At 37.4% G+C, this 16,157-nt stretch overlaps 1 protein-coding gene across 2 annotated transcripts in view; it reads left to right on the top strand.

Moving 5' to 3' along the window:
- The window catches only part of FAM199X (family with sequence similarity 199, X-linked), a 30,081-nt gene extending 15,016 nt beyond the window's left edge, over nt 1–15,065 (top strand). The window contains exons 3-6 of one of the 2 annotated variants that reach the window (XM_008272824.4): nt 4,354–4,503; nt 4,744–4,905; nt 7,120–7,257; nt 8,669–15,065. In XM_008272824.4, the coding sequence (XP_008271046.1) occupies nt 4,354–4,503; nt 4,744–4,905; nt 7,120–7,257; nt 8,669–8,839 (621 nt within the window). In that variant the 3' untranslated portion in view covers nt 8,840–15,065. Of the gene's footprint in view, nt 1–4,353; nt 4,504–4,743; nt 4,906–7,119; nt 7,387–8,668 lie in introns of both variants that reach the window. The other variant, XM_002720169.5, reaches the window with a different exon arrangement.
- The last annotated feature ends 1,092 nt before the right edge of the window (nt 15,066–16,157 follow it).

The following is a 16,157-nucleotide window of genomic DNA, read 5'->3' as shown; positions in this document are numbered from 1 at the left end:
GTATCTCTAATTGACTACTTGACATTTCCACTTGGATGACCTTATTATTTAGTACTAACATGTTATCTGATGCTGAGTCCTGGGTCAGAGATGTAACTTGCAATTACAGTGTTTCCATGAAAAAAATAGACTGCTTTGTGACATGTTTTATAGCATATAGTAAAAAGAGTGACTGTTGTCTGTTCAAAGGATACTTTGTGCTTGCTTCTCCCACGATCACTACAAACTCTCCATATCCCAAATGACGTTCCTTCATTACAAGCTACCTCAAAGGCCAGACTGCAGTAGTTGAAATCACTGCACTTGTCTTTGGATTCTGTCTTTAGTTGTGTGACCCTCCTTGGACCTAATTTTTCTTCTGTGTAAGATGAGGGTTTTTCGGATTGGCTCAGCTCCAGCTATTGTGACCATTTGGGGAGTGGATGGAAGACCTTTCTCTCTGTTTCTCCCTCTCATTGTCTGTAACTCTGCCTCTCAAATAAGTAAATAAAAATCTTTTTAAAAAATATGAGGGTTTTGTACTAGAAGTTCAGTAACATTATTTCAGTTATCTTGCTGTAAAATTTAGATCTTTAAATATATCAACCTGGATAGGGAGTATGATCCTGAAATGTTATCAGTGTTATTCTGATTTAAACATCCTATTACCCATATCCTTTAGGTTATCAAACAGCTTTGAAAATTGTTTTTGTTCAAAAATGCTTATATTTCTTCCCATTTTTATTTCCATTTTTGCTTAAACTAAGCCCAATCACAAGAGTTTCCCATCAAATTTCAATATTTTCTTATTCTGTTTTGTTCCCATTGTGTTTTCTAACCTATCCTAAAGTGTAGTTTCATCAAATTATTTCTACTTAGAAAGTGTTATTGGCCCACTTCTACATGTTGTATGACAGTTTCTGATTCTTCTGTTGAACTTTCTAATCTCTAGCGCTGATTTTATATCTTGATCATCTTGTTTTCCACCTCATTCATTGCTTTTTTAATCTATGATTTTAGTAATTTATTTTCCTTACCTAAGTGCCTTTTCTTTTTTCCTCTTTGGTCATTCTGAAACACTACCCTGTAAAACTTAATCCAACCGTTTCAGCAGCTTGACATTGCCTAAGGGTTTATGTTACCTGTTTTATTTTTCAGATTTATTTTAATTATTTGAAAGTTTGAGTTACAGAGAGAGAGAGGGAGAGACAGAGATCTTCCATCTGCTGATTCACTCCCCAAATGGCAGCAACAGCCCCTGGCTGGGTCAGGCCAAAGCCAGGGGCCAGGAGCTTCATCACATGTGGGTGCAGTGACCCGGGCATTTGGGCCGTCTTCTACTGCTTTTCCAGGCAGTGGAAAACATAATGTTTTCCTCTACATTAATGTGGTGATGAATGCTTTAAATTCAAATCCGTTTTAACTTTTGAAGGTGATGGCTGTGTTTATCACCTTGATTGTGCCGATTTTTTCTTTTCTTTTGTTTTTCTTAATTTTATTTAAGGTATACAAATTTCATGTATTTCATGTATACAGATTTAGGAACATAGTGATTCTTTACACCCTACCCTCCCTTCTGCCCTTGCTTCTACCCATCCTCTTCTCTCTCCTATTCCTACTCTTAATTTTTACAAACATCTATTTTCAGTATACTTTATACTCACAAGATTAACCCTACACCAAGTAAAGAGTTCAACAGATACTATGAAGAAAAAAAACACTGTTCCTCAACAGTAGAGATTAGGGCTGTAATCATCAGATCTCAAAATGTCATTTTTACTCCAATACATTACATTTTAGATACTCTGTTAGTTACCACAGATCAGGGGAAACATGGTATTTGTCTTATTTCACTAAGTATAATGATTTACAGTTGCGTCTGTTTTGTTGCAAAAAGCAAGATTTCTTTTTTTTTTTTTTACTGCTGAGTACCATTCTATAGTGTATATATGCCATAATTTCTTTATCCAGTCTTCAGTTGCTGGACATCTGGGTTGATTCCCTATCTTAGCTATTGTGAATTAAGCTGCAGTGAATATGGGGGTACAGATAACTCTTTCATATGCTGATTTCTTTTGGTTTGGGTAAATTCCCAGGAGTGGGTTTGCTGGGTCCTATGGTAGATCTATTTTTAGCTTTTTGAAGTATCCACATACTGTCTTCCACAATGGCTACACCAGTTTACATTCCTACTAACAGTGGATTAGGGTACCTTTCTCCCCACATCTGCACCAGCATTTATTATTTGTTGATTTCTGTATGTGAGCCATTCTATAGCATACTGGGAAGAGGTGAAACCTAATTGAAGTTTTGATTTGCATTTCCCTGATGGCTAGTGATCCTTAGCATTTTTTCATGTGTCTATTGGCCATTTCAGTTTCATCTTTTGAAAAATGCCTGTTCAAGCCCTTTGCCCATTTCTTAACTAAATTGTTCTGTTGTTGAGTTTCTTGAGCTTTTTATAGATTTTGGATATTAATCCTTTATCAGTTTTGTAGTTTACAAATTTTTTTTCCCATTCTGTTGGTTGACTGCCTCTTCATTTTGCTGAGTGTTTCTTTTGCAGTACAGAAGCTTCTCTGCTTGATGTAATTCCATTTGTCAGTTTTGGCTTTGATTGCTTGTGCTTCTTGAGTCTTTTCCAAGAACTCTTTGCCTATGCCAGTGTCTTGCAGATTTTCCCCAATGTTCTCTAGTAATTTCATGGTGTCGGGTCATAGATTTAATCTTTGATCCATTTTGAGTGGATTTTTGTGTAAGGTCAAAGGTAGGGGTCTTGTTTCATACTTCTGCATATGGAGATCCAGTTTTCCCAGCACCATTTGTTGAAGAGACTGTCCTTGCTCCAGGGATTGATTTTAGCTCCTTTGTCAAAGATAAGTTGGTTGTAGATTCATAGGTTGATTTCTGGAGTTTCTATCCTGTTTCATTGGTCTGTACATCGATTTTTGTGCCAGTACCAGGCTGTTTGATTATAACTTGGCCACCAGTGGGGAGAAAGCACCATGGTCAAACGAGAAGGGGCTGTGACCGGTGGCTCTTGTATACACGTGTGATCCAGGGGAACATGGATTTTCCCCTCTGGTAAAATCCCTGGACCACACGCGTATATAAGAGCCACTGGTCACAGCCCTGCTGATGGCCAGTTGCACACACCCGAGCTGCTGCCACAGCTACTGACAAGATGGCATCTCATCTCAGCAAGTTGCTGGGTGTGCGCACAAGAGCTGGCACAGCTGCTACATAGGTCCAAAATGGTACCTGCCCTCTCAGCTAGTTATCGGGTGCTGTTGTAGAGGACATGGGAAGAGAGAAACATGCCCCCTTTTTCGTCTAGTTTAGCGGGTACCCTGTCTTCCACAGGGCTCCAGGCCAGACTCATGCCAGGCTCTCCCTCTGGCTAAATCACCGGTGGCATGGGCTGCTGCAATGTGATCTCACCTCACTCTCCTAAGCTGGTGCTCTCTCAGGCTCTCTGCTGCTGGGGTCTGTGTTGTGTCTTTGCTCATGCTATACATCTATATCCTCCACGTAGATATATAACATCCCTCTTCTTCCATAGAATTTCCACTGCAGTTTTCTCCCTGTCTCCTGACTATGCACTGTCTCCACCTTTTTTGTTTTTTTAACTATCTTCCCCTTGCCTAGAGCAGTATGCTCCCTCCCTATTCTGCCATCTTGGAGCCTCTCCTGTGCTGATAGTTTTGCAGGTATATGCATATGCATATATCCAACCTCATAAAATTGTATGCATTAAATATGTGCAGTCTTTTGTTTGTCAAATATACATCAGTGAAGTTGTTAAAAATTAAATCTACTCTTTTTAAGCAGGCTATATAAAATTAAGCCTCACTTTTAGCTATTGGTGTCATTTGAAACTGTTTTGATTTCCATGTGCTTAGGTTTGCTTTTATTTTTCCTGTATATGCTTTCTCTTAATATTTTTGATCTCTAGAGTTGTTGGCTTTATGTTAACAGCACATTTTATGTTATTTTAGTTGTCTTGAGGTTGTTAAGACAGACTTCAGGATAAGGACCATGATTTATTTGTCTTTATACTCATTATGCTATGTGGGCCCTATTCACATTTGCATTATGAATTAAAAACTAATGGTGATTGACTCTTATGTTAGCATTTTAACAACTTTTGATTATGATTTTAAGCTATTAAAATAACTTTCATTGAAGAAGTGAACATATACACAGAGTGTAATGATGTTGCTACTTTGCATAAAATTGTCATAGATCACCATTAATGTCCTCTGACTCTGTATTTACCATTAGTCTTATAGTAAAGTAACTTTTAGTTAGTGTATGAAATATATTGCCTTATTCAAAATACTTTCCCTACTTCCACCATCCTTATTTTTATAGTTACCAGGTAGTGACATTGCCAGTGGAAGTGATGTACTTTCTGATGTCATACCCAGTATTCCAAGTTCACCTTGCCTGCTTCCTAAAAAGAAAAACAAGCACCGGAATTTAGATGAACTTCCTTGGAGTGCAATGACAAATGACGAGCAGGTAAAGACCTCAACATTTAAAAGCATATGGAGTATGTGGGAAAAATGTAAAGCTGTTTATTGCTTATTTACAGCTAGTGGATAAATGTGGCTTTCTTAGGGAATCTGAATTTGAGCTTTAAGTGTTTGTCAGGGAACAAATACATTAAGTACTTCAGATATATAGAACATGTTGTAATCAATGTGCTAAAGGTTCAGAGGTTTTGAGCATTAATGTTTGCTGTCATTTTCCATCACATAGGTGGAATATATTGAATATCTGAGTCGTAAAGTCAGTACTGAGATGGGACTTCGAGAGCAACTTGATATTATTAAAATAATTGATCCTTCTGCTCAAATCTCCCCTACAGACAGTGAGTTTATTATTGAGCTTAACTGTCTCACCGATGAAAAACTGAAGCAGGTATGTAAAGAAAATGCAGATTGTATACCTGTTGAAAAACACCATCTTCCACTAGACTTGGATAATCATAAGTAAATCATATGTGAAAATATGGATAATTAAGGTCAAAGTCAGTGCTGTGAAATGGTAGAAAAATGATGGTAAAATTTGAGAACACATGGTTTTTTAATAGGTTTATGTAGATCTCACCTGGCAATGCCTTTCTGGGTCAGTGTCAATCTAGAACCTCCCTGTCAATTATATAGGCCTTGAAACTTAATTCAGCATTTAAGGAGTCATTAAGCTGAGGTTTATATTTTCGTAAAAGAAATGAGTTTACAGAATCAAAATAGTAATTAGTATTAATTAATAAGAGCTCTACTTTGGTGAACATCTGAACTGAGAATTTTGAATAGTCTTAGGGAGTAATTAAGCCTGCCTAAGACAAAACCTAATGAATTTCCCGTTTGCTATTCTGAAACATGCGTTTCTGGTATATTCTTTGTTTTTTTTTTTTTTTTTTTTTTTTTTTTTTTTGACAGGCAGAGTGGACAGTGAGAGAGAGAGACAGAGAGAAAGGTCTTCCTTTGCCGTTGGTTCACCCTCCAATGGCCGCCGCGGCCAGCGCGCTGCGGCCGGCGCACCGCACTGATCCGATGGCAGGAGCCAGGAGCCAGGTGCTTTTCCTGGTCTCCCATGGGGTGCAGGGCCCAAGCACCTGGGCCATCCTCCACTGCACTCCCTGGCCACAGCAGAGGGCTGGCCTGGAAGAGGGGCAACCGGGACAGAATCCGGCGCCCCGACCGGGACTAGAACCCGGTGTGCCGGCGCCTCTAGGCGGAGGATTAGCCTAGTGAGCCGCGGCGCTGGCCCTATTCTTTGTTTTTAAGATTTATTTATTTGGAAGTCAGAATTACAGAGAGAGAGAGACAGAGAGAGGTCTTCTATCTGCTGGTTTACTCTCCAGGTAAAGCTGCAATGGCCAGGACTGGTCTAGGCCGAAGCCAGGACCCAGGAGCTTCTTCCTGGTCTCCCACGTGGGTAGCAGGGGCCCAAGCACTTGGGCCATCCTCCACTGCTTTTCCCAGGCCATTAGCAGAGAGTTGGCTCAGAAATGGAGCAGCTAGGATGCAAATCTGTGCCCATTTGGGGTGCTGGCACTGCAGGCAGCAGCTTTACCCACTAAGCCACGTTGCCAGCCCACATTTCTGGTATATTCTAAATACAGTGTTTGCTGCTCTCTTTTCTGTTACATGGTTAAAATGAATACTATATTCTGCTTTTAGATTGCTTATTTGTTTTGTGTTTATCATTATTTATGAAAAATCTCTTTCATTTCAGTGTTTCTCCCAGTGGACATAGTATAATTTTTCTACATTCGAGTCCATTTTTCATTAGTCTTGCAAGTTGATGCCCTGCATTTGAAGAAGATATCATTGGCTTCTAGCTAAGATTTAGGAAATACCCTGATCTTAGATATAATCAGCAATTTATTTCAGTCATCTTAAGTGGGAATCTTTAACAAATGCCTAATATCATGTATTTTGTTTTGCTGTTAGTTTCTATGTCAGAGTATTATTTTCTTACAGTCCTAAAATGTGAGAGCTAGTACATTTCCATTTACTGGTTATATTTTATAGCCTTTTAAAATCTTACTCCATAACAAGTTTTCTGGAATGGTGAACATTGGCAAATTTTCTGACATTTGTATTTTTTCAAAAAAGAAGATTTACATATTTGAAAAGCAGAGTTAGAGAGACAGACAGACAGATACACACACAGTGAGAGAGAGAGAAATATTAATCTTCCATTCCCTGGTTCACTCCCCAGATGGCTGCCATAGCTGGGGCTGGACCAGGCTATTGTCAGGAGCCTAGAATTCCATCTAGGTTTCCTACATGGGTGACAGGAGCCCAAACACTTGGGCCATCTTCCACTGTTTTCCCAGGTATGCTAGCAGGGAGCTGGATTGGAAGTGAAGCAGCTGGGACTTGAACCAGTGCTCATATGGGATGCCTGTGTCACATGTAAAAGCTTAACCTGTTACTCCACAATGCCGGCCCCTGGTACTTGTGTCTACATTTAAAGATTACTTTTGCCCTTCTGTCTTATTGACACATCTGCAGAACTTTTGACAGTCTTTTAGATTCAAGACAGTATGACTTCTTTCCCCAGAATGTTGAGGTCAGAATGTGAAGATGCAACACTAGTAAGTTTATGTCTATGTGTCTCAAGGTCAGAAACTATATCAAGGAGCATAGCCCTCGCCAACGGCCTGCAAGAGAGGCCTGGAAGAGAAGCAACTTTAGTTGTGCAAGCACCAGTGGAGTGAGCGGTGCCAGCGCCAGCGCCAGCAGCAGCAGTGCCAGCATGGTCAGTTCTGCAAGCAGCAGTGGGTCCAGTGTTGGAAACTCTGCTTCAAACTCCAGTGCCAACATGAGTCGAGCACACAGTGACAGCAACCTGTCTGCAAGTGCAGCAGAGCGGATTCGGGATTCAAAAGTAAAATGTCTCATCAATACAAAACTTTCCCTTTCAATATTAACATTAGTACTCCTTCATATAAATTTCTTGGAACGTGAAAATAATCCTGCTATCTAGATGCCTGTGGGTTTGGTTTTAATTGAACAAGTAGGAAGCTCTGCTGTTAAACAAAGCACTCTAAGCTGAGTGCTTTGAAATACTGTTTGGACCCACAAGTGTATCATTCGATTTTATCTGATTTTTGTGTCTGTTTTAAATAAGCTAAATTGATGGAAGTAACAAGTGATTCTCAAGCTTGCAATACTGACTGCAACTCACTACTGAGCAAATCTTACTACATTACTGATGTTGCTGTCTATTAGCTCCTACGATTTTCGATTTTCATGTGTGTCTTTTGTTGTGTGTTAAATGTTTCTCTTAGCATTTTAATCATGAATGCTTCTTTTCTCAAAATGTAATAATACATTCTGTAATCTCTGTCTAGTCCTTTCATGGTTGAAAAAAATCTGTAAAATATTGTTGGGCACTTAAAAGAAAGTCTACGTGTGCTTAGAATGCTCCATTGGCTTAGCAGGAGAATTCAGTTCCTTGCAGTGGCAACAGAGTCAGAGGTCAACTTAACAATGATCAGAGAATCTCTTAAGGTCTTTGGAAACCCAGTGGTGACTTGAAAATACACAAGAATTCCATCCTTAGTTCTTAATGAAGTAACAGAAATGTAGCCAGCTCTGTCGGTTGCCTAGGGATTTCTCTGGATTTATAGTCATCCTTTCTGGTGTCAGTTCACCAGTGACAAGGATTGCAGTACCCACTGGCTTTCTAATAGGCTTTTAAGATGGGATTTGCCCAATATGAAAAAGGCACTGATTTTTTTTCCCAGCCATTGTAATACTGCTGGTGATTTTGGATGAAAGGTACCATGATATCATAAACATTAGAGATTTGGGCAGTAATCTACATTTGCATTCAATATTGTCCCCTAGTATTAATTTTTTGCTTGCTATGCATTAACAACCATGTACCTTAATTTGATTTAAAAAAAAAAAGTCTTGAAATGACTGGCTATCCATAACTAGCCAAAATGACCAAGTTTCAAGCCTTTCTAATCAGAAGAGTCACTGGTGAAATGCCGTAAGAATAGAATCTTACTTCTAAGCCAATGGTTCACCTTTTGGAAAAAGGATCACACGGCAGAGCAATTTGAACAGCTCATAAAAATCAGAATTTGAACCATAAAGTATTTTGGCATGGATCTGCCAAGATCTAAACCTTACTGATTTAGGAATTTTTATTTTGACAGAAGAGATCCAAGCAGCGGAAGTTACAGCAGAAGGCCTTCCGCAAGAGGCAGCTGAAAGAGCAGAGGCAGGCCCGGAAGGAGAGGCTCAGTGGGCTCTTCCTTAATGAAGAAGTGCTGTCCTTGAAAGTGACTGAGGAAGACCATGAAGCAGATGTTGATGTTTTGATGTAATAAGGGTGAATTCATCAGCATTCTTTCTAAGCATTGAAGTGTTGTGTCCTCCTTGGTTTACATGCATCATGACCAAAATTCTGGTTAGGGCTGTGCTGATGTACCATTAATAAATTAGGTCAGTGGTTCTCAGTGGGTGGTCCTGGGGCCTGCAGCTTCATCACCACCTGAGAAGTTGTTAGGAATGCATACTATTAGGCCCCACCCCACATCTAGTGTATAGCAAAACTGAGGGGGAGAGGCCCAGCTGTTTTTAACCAGTGCCAGGTTATTCCGAGACACACTCTGGTTTAAGAACCACTGGTTTTGGTAAATGTTTTGAATATTTGAACTTTGTGGTGGTTAAGTGGGCTTTTTCAAATACTAGTACTTTCACAGTTCAGAGGATTTCAAGGTACTGCTGACAAGTAGTTTGTCAGTGTATGTATTTGGAGCTCACAATTCAGATTCCTTCTTCATATTATGATTTCTTTGTTTATTTTTTCTAAAGGGCCATAGCACAATTCCCAGTTCCTGGTGGAAGTCTCTTTTGAAGTGTGGGCAAGGTGTAGATTGCTGTTTACAATAGTGCCTTCTTTAGCTTTAGTTCTATTTCTTTTCATTAACTCAAAGGTTTGAAAACAGGCCCTAATCTTTTTCCTGTTCAATTTGTTTTTGTTTTCCATTTTTTATAAGTGCTGACTACTGAGAAGATCATGTTGTTACTAAGAACTAAAATTTTAGATTTGATGCTATGTTAATTAATATTAAAATGGAGAAAGCAATCAGACAAAAAGCCAATTCTGCTTGTCCATTGCTTTCTGAAGTTTTAGGCTGTAAAATTATCTCAAAAGCAGAAGACCAATATCTTTCTCCCTCTCCCTCTCCCTCTCCCTCTCCCTCTCCACCTCCCACCCTCTCTCCCTCTCTCCCTATCCGTCTCTCTGATTCTTTTTGTAGGTCATTTTTTTTTTCCAGCACAGCTCTAATTTTTAAATATTTGGTATAAATCTTTTTTTCTGGCATGTGAACAGGTTACTGTTCAACATTAACTGATGGAAATCCTTAGAGTTTTGCTAAACTTCCCTACAAATTGCTAGAAATATACAGAGCAGCAAGATATAGAAAACACTGTAGCCTGTTGGTTATTAATAGAACTCTAAATTTACTTCAAATGTTTGCATAGAGAGATTGCTATTATGAAATCAGAAATAGTGTGATCCCTTTACTTCTGTCATGTGCCATTGAATGTTCACATGTTCAAAGAAGATGGAAAGTGATACTACTGACAATCAAGCTGCTTTCCAACTGTCATAAATTGTTTTTATTGTAGATAACATTAGAGAGTCATTTTCTGTAGGAAGAGTTGTAATCAGTATTTTTAAAAACTATATAGTCCAGAGGTAAGTAGGATTTCTACTCTTTTTAACTTTGTGTTGTAGTCAGGTAGCTCATTAAGAAAAATAATCCTGATTTGCATTGTTAATTCTCAGTTGGTATGAAGACTTAAACCTTTACAGTTCCATGTTTTGAAATTTTGATTTCATCTTGGTTCCTTAAAGGTTTGAAGCATTAAATGTGAAGATGAAAATACAGTGCAGCTTAGCTGAGATCTGTGGTTCAGTTATAACCTTTTAAAGACAACTAAAGTAATAATTTAAAATTTGACTAATATAAAAGCAAGTATGTGCATATGACTTTCAGTGTGAGTAGTCCTGACTTCCCTGCTACCCTCTTTTTGGTGCTCTTAACCAGCTTAGGGGACTCAGTGAGAGTTCAGGGATGGGCCTCGGAATACTCTGCCGAAGATGGAATGGGCCAACCTCCTTGTTTGTGCTTCTAAGTCTAGGAAGAGCAAATGGAGAGAAGAGCAAATAGGTTTGAATTGTCTACCTGCTTGTAGCAAAAGCAAAATCCCACAGACTAATTGCCTGTTCTCTTTACCTGTTCTTCACGAAAAATAGGCCCCTTTTGGAGAACACTGAACAGCATTTATCTAATACTTGGGAACTATTCACTTGACGGTGACCAGTAAAAGAAAATCCTAAACAGGGTCATGAGGTAACTTAAGACCAGTTCTACTCTCCCAACAGTCACATAATCTTACTACCTTAGATTTAGCTTAAGTCACTATTGGACACGTTTACCAAAGTGCCACAAAGCCACATTTGAAAGCTTGTAAGGATGTGAGTGCTTATAGACTGTGGCATGAGAGCTTGTGTAAATCTGGATGCACTGTCTTTGCAGCCTTGTAAACTAGAGGTGACCCATAAAGTCGATTTGGAGGAGATTGAAAATATTTCTATCAATCAGAAGAAAGCAGGTTAAACAACTTGGCCTGCTTATAATCCAAGAAGATTCAACTTTGTTTGTAATCACATGTTTAAAATTTCTCTATCCTTCCCAAAAGAAACCAGCACAAAACGACATAAACAAAAAGTTATATTGTCTTTGACAACATGCTATATTACTTCTTCTGTTTTGATGCCTCATGTAAATAATTCATTTGAATTATCTTTTTCTTGAACTAAGTAATAATTTGTTCTACCTGATGTATTTCTGAGTTCAATTTTAAAAATCGGTATTTTTTTAAAAATATAAGCCTTAGCTAATGAGTTCATACAAAGGTGAAACTTATTTGTTCCAGTGTCACTGCTCACCTGTAGAAAACTGACATTGGAGACATAAGTATCTCCCTTTTAAAATAAATCTTGTTAACTGAGGGCATGGGAAAAGTCTCCACTGATTTATCCAGAAACATTTTATTAGAGATTGTGTAGTAGTGGATCCCTACCACAGCTTTTAAAGTGTGAACCTTGGACTAAACAAAAGGGCATGTATTTTTCTAGTTTTGCAGCTGATCGAAGGAAGGCAGTGTAGTGTAATGTGAGTAGGGTAGAAAGGGCTAGTTCGTTCTGTCCCAACAAGAATGTAGAGTATAATAGCACTTTTTTAGTGTTTCATTTTTGTTAGGCTGTGGCACTTTTGTCCAGTTCCTCTGTCCCTTAAGTAAATTAGATAAGACCAAATTAAACCTGGAAACTGACTTCTGAAATACTGACTCTTTATACTTGTAAAAGCTAACTTGAGATGTATAAATCCCCTCATAAGGGAAAAATTACAAGAAGCTATAGGTATCCAGATTCTGATGAGCTTTAAAAATCGTAAAATTATTAAATGTCTTTGTATTTAAGCCAAAAATGTTTGTGTACACCAATGTAGAATCCTGTTTGTTTCATGTTCTGTAGTAGAAACTTTTTCGTTGATGGCTCACTCTGTATAGCCTCATGTGCCTTAAAAGTAGTGAACCCTGTACTTTTTGTCAATTATCAGATTTTTCCAAACTCAAAAATAATCGAAATGTTGTAATTTGTTTTATATAAATGCCCATAGTATTGGAGATCAGTAAGCAAAGTTGTTAAGTTGAACCAATCAGTAATAACAGGACTAAAACAAAACAAAAATGTTCAAACCTTAAATTTCATTTGTATAACTCTTATTTTTGGCTTAGCTAGATCATTGAAGAACCTTAAAAGTTATCTAAAATGTTGCTTAATGATTTTTTTAAAAACGTTTACTTTTCCTGAAAGAGATCCTAGCTACCAAGGTGATTTTTTTTAAACCCAGCTAACTTTTAGTGACCTGGGAAGATCATTTTCAAGGTATAGGCATAAGTACTTTGAGAATAGAGATTATATAGCAAGTCAATTTCTCTGATTAACTTTAGGGAATCTTTGAATTCACTTGTGTAATAGCTGAAACACTCCTCGCCCCTTTGCTTTTATTGAATTACCTTTTAGCACTTTTATCTTCAAGAAGGATGCTTGTTTAGAATTGATGGAAAGTAAGCTATAGTTTGGGATAGTTGGTAGGAAAATTCCCAGCTGCATTCAAATAATAGTTTTGATGTTGAGTGCCATGACATTCAACACGTTTAAACTAGTCGATTTAATCCTGAAGAGGACTGTTAGGAAATAAGTATTTGTATACACATGTATGAGGGTGCTTCATAAAGTTTGTGGAAAATGGAATTGAAAGTGTGAGTTTATTTTGGCACAAAAACTTTTGAAATCTGGCATAATTTTTTCATGGTATACATTATATAGCAGCACCAAATAAATTTATACATTTAATTCCATTTTTTCCATGAACCTTTTGAAGTACCATCATACTGTGGGAACTTTGGATTAGTTTTTAAGTCTGATAAAGTAAGATAAATATTATCTTAAAAATTAAATTATGCTAAGTGGGTGAGAACTAGCTGAGAGAGATTTTGAACTAGGCTCTATCAGTATAGTATGTGAAACATAACTCCTTAGAATGCTTATTTCTTTGGAAAGTAATTAGCTTATTCCAAAAGGCTTAGAAGGAATTCTGAACATTCCTCTAAGTAACTGGCTGTTAGGAGTAAGGAAATTTCATGGTAGAGCTGAAGCTCTAAGTTGATGCACTAACATTTAGTTTTTCTATTTTCTTCTATAATAAAATTATTTTCAGTTTCCCCCTCCAATCATTTTTAAATTAAGATGATTAATCTTTTAGCCTAGATCCTATAGGTGACAAATTTTAATTTGACATTCATACTGAACTGAGAAAACCTGATTTGGTCCTCTCTGAATTCAGTATTTAGTGCTTTCTGTATTGTCAAATTTTTGTTGAATCTTTGTGGTCACTGGAACCTGTGGAAATCTATGTTCTTTGTTTGTGGAGTGAAAAAAGGGAGAATTGTTCTAATTATGCATATACATTTTAACTATGTAAAGGTAGTTATAGAATTAATATGTACAAATGACAAGTTAACACTTACTGTTCTGAATTGTTCTAAGAACAGTGGCCTGAATCCATGACTTGTTTTGTGGTACAGCTCGCTCTTTAACAGTAGCTGACCTATTGGATTTCAAATGAGACTTTGGAATTAGGTTATCTAGGTGAGGCTTTTAGAAATGGAGCGGATGATGTCTGTTCCTGTGTAGCAGATCAGTTTAATTTCCTATTTGAGCACCCTGATTTAGATAAGTATCATCCATTCTAAATCTTTGTGTTGGGAATTTAATAAGATTGCTGTCAAAAGCTATTAACAATTAACACAAGTATACGTGAAGCATTTCACAGATGGTTAAAAATTTCAAATTGTTTGTGGAATATTTTTTGTTTTGTTTTTTAGTTTCAAAGATTAGTCATGTAGCATCAATACCATAACCAAAGCAAGTAGGAAGTTGACTAGTTTGGAGAATCTTCAAGTAGTCTTAAATCTGTAACGTAGCAGATAGTTAACCAGGATTTTTTTCCTGTATTCCTGCTAAATGTATTACTATATTAATGCACTTTTGTACATAAAACTTTCTTCTGTACATTCTGTACTTAACTACAGTGTATATAAAGCCTGATTTTCCTGAAGCTGTGAGGGCGTAACAGTAGCTATAACACACAAGTCATTTCTATTTTGAGTTTCTCCTTGTACTTGAAAGTAGTTCAGTAGTTAGATCTAAATGAGTGTGTATGGTTGTAATTAAAACTATCAATGTGGCAGAACTGTCTTTTGAAACTGAATAGCAGAATGGGAAATGTCATTTTGGTTATTAGGAACTCTGGTAATAGTACCATTCTTTTTGGTTCTTTTGATGTGTCTTCAGTTTTTACAAACCCTGCTGCTGTGTCCTACTTTATATTTTGCATTTGTATTTCACATCAGCTCCTTTTCGTGCTCCATCCCAGAACATTTCCCAACAGAGAGGAGTTTCTTTTTGCTCACGGTTTGGGTCCAGGACTCTAAACTTTTGATTGGTGAAAACCCTAATTTGCCAAGTATCATTAGCAAAATATTTTTTTTTCCAGAGAGTTCAAACTTCTAGAGAGATTAGCATTCATAGTAAGTGAAAATTAGATCTGATTTTTTTCTGGCCAAAGGTAAGATTTATCTTTCCTTTTTATCTAAAAAAAAATTTTTAAGTTAAAATATTATAAAGGAAATGTGGGCAGTTTTAGGAGACATACTGGAGCGATTCAGCCTTTTTAGCATCAACTCTCTCTCTTGCCACTAGAGGGAGATCTGGTTGCTCTCTCCTTTGGGAAATGTCTTGGCTGCTTTTTTTTTTTGGCATAGACCTTATTCTTAAAATTTGTTTTGTGAGTAAAATGCTTTCATTTATTAATTAGAGGTAAGTTAAGTCAGCTTGTTTAATGCAGCCAAACATTCATGCTTTTCTGTAATTTTCAATTTTTAATAAATGTTAGATATTAAATAAAACTATGTGTGTTTGTTTTTCTTCTCTTAGATACTCTGGAGTCATACTACCCATTTTGGCAGGTACTAGCCACATGTGGGTATTTAAAAGAAGTGAAGAGAAATGAAATGGAAGAATTTTTTCGTTAGTCCCATGAGTGATAGATACTTCATGTGCCCCATAGCCACGAGTAGCTAGAGGCTACTTAGTGTTTTGTAAGGCATAGGGTATAAAACAGTCCCATCTTCACAGACAGTTCTGTTACACAGTGCTGCTCTAGAGGTCTGATGATTTGTGGCTTTCTCTGGGAGTTTGTCCTTTGGTGCAATTGTAAGCAACAATGCTGGGACACAGAACTGAATACATACATTTTTAAAGACTCCAGCTTTTAAAACTATGCTTACAAATAAGAATTTATAACATGACATTGAAAAATACATAAATCCAGTTATCTGCTGGATCAGAAGTAAGCCCAAGTTGTTTAACTTGTTTTCTTGCAATTGTTAGAAAGGCAGAGGACACAATGCCAGCCCAAGTATGTGATTTTTAAAAGATAAGGGCATATATATATATAAACTTTATATATATATATATAAAAAACTATGATACCATCATCATATCTTCATAAGTAAAAATAGTTCCTTTTTGTTTTTAGTATTTTTTAAGATTTATTTTATTTGAAAGGCAGAGTTATACACAGAGAGGGAAAGACAGGAGGAGAGAGAGAGAGAGAGAGACAATCTTCTATCTGCTGGCTCACTCCTCAAATGGCTGTAACAACTGCGGAAGCCAGGAGGCAGAAACTCCATCCGGGTCTCCCATGTGGATGGCTGCCTTCCCAGGTACATTATCATGGAGCTAGATTGGAAGTGGAGCAGCTGGGACTTGACCAAACACTCACATGGGATGCTGGCATCACAGACTGCATCTGAACCTGCTGCACCACAATGCCAGCCTCTATTGTTAAAGTATTTTTAATTGGTGCACAGTAAGCGTACATGTTCGCAATATGCCATTTAAATTTATACAGTGTAGAATGACCGGAGTGGGGATAAAGATCTGTCTCCTCAGACATCTGTGATTTTGTATTGGTAGCATTTGAAATCCTCTACTAG

This window comes from Oryctolagus cuniculus, chromosome X, assembly GCF_964237555.1.
Source record: "Oryctolagus cuniculus chromosome X, mOryCun1.1, whole genome shotgun sequence".
In the NCBI taxonomy this organism is placed as follows: domain Eukaryota; kingdom Metazoa; phylum Chordata; class Mammalia; order Lagomorpha; family Leporidae; genus Oryctolagus; species Oryctolagus cuniculus.
The sequence above is the reverse complement of the archived record's forward strand: the minus strand, read 5'-3'. Positions and strand labels throughout refer to the sequence as shown.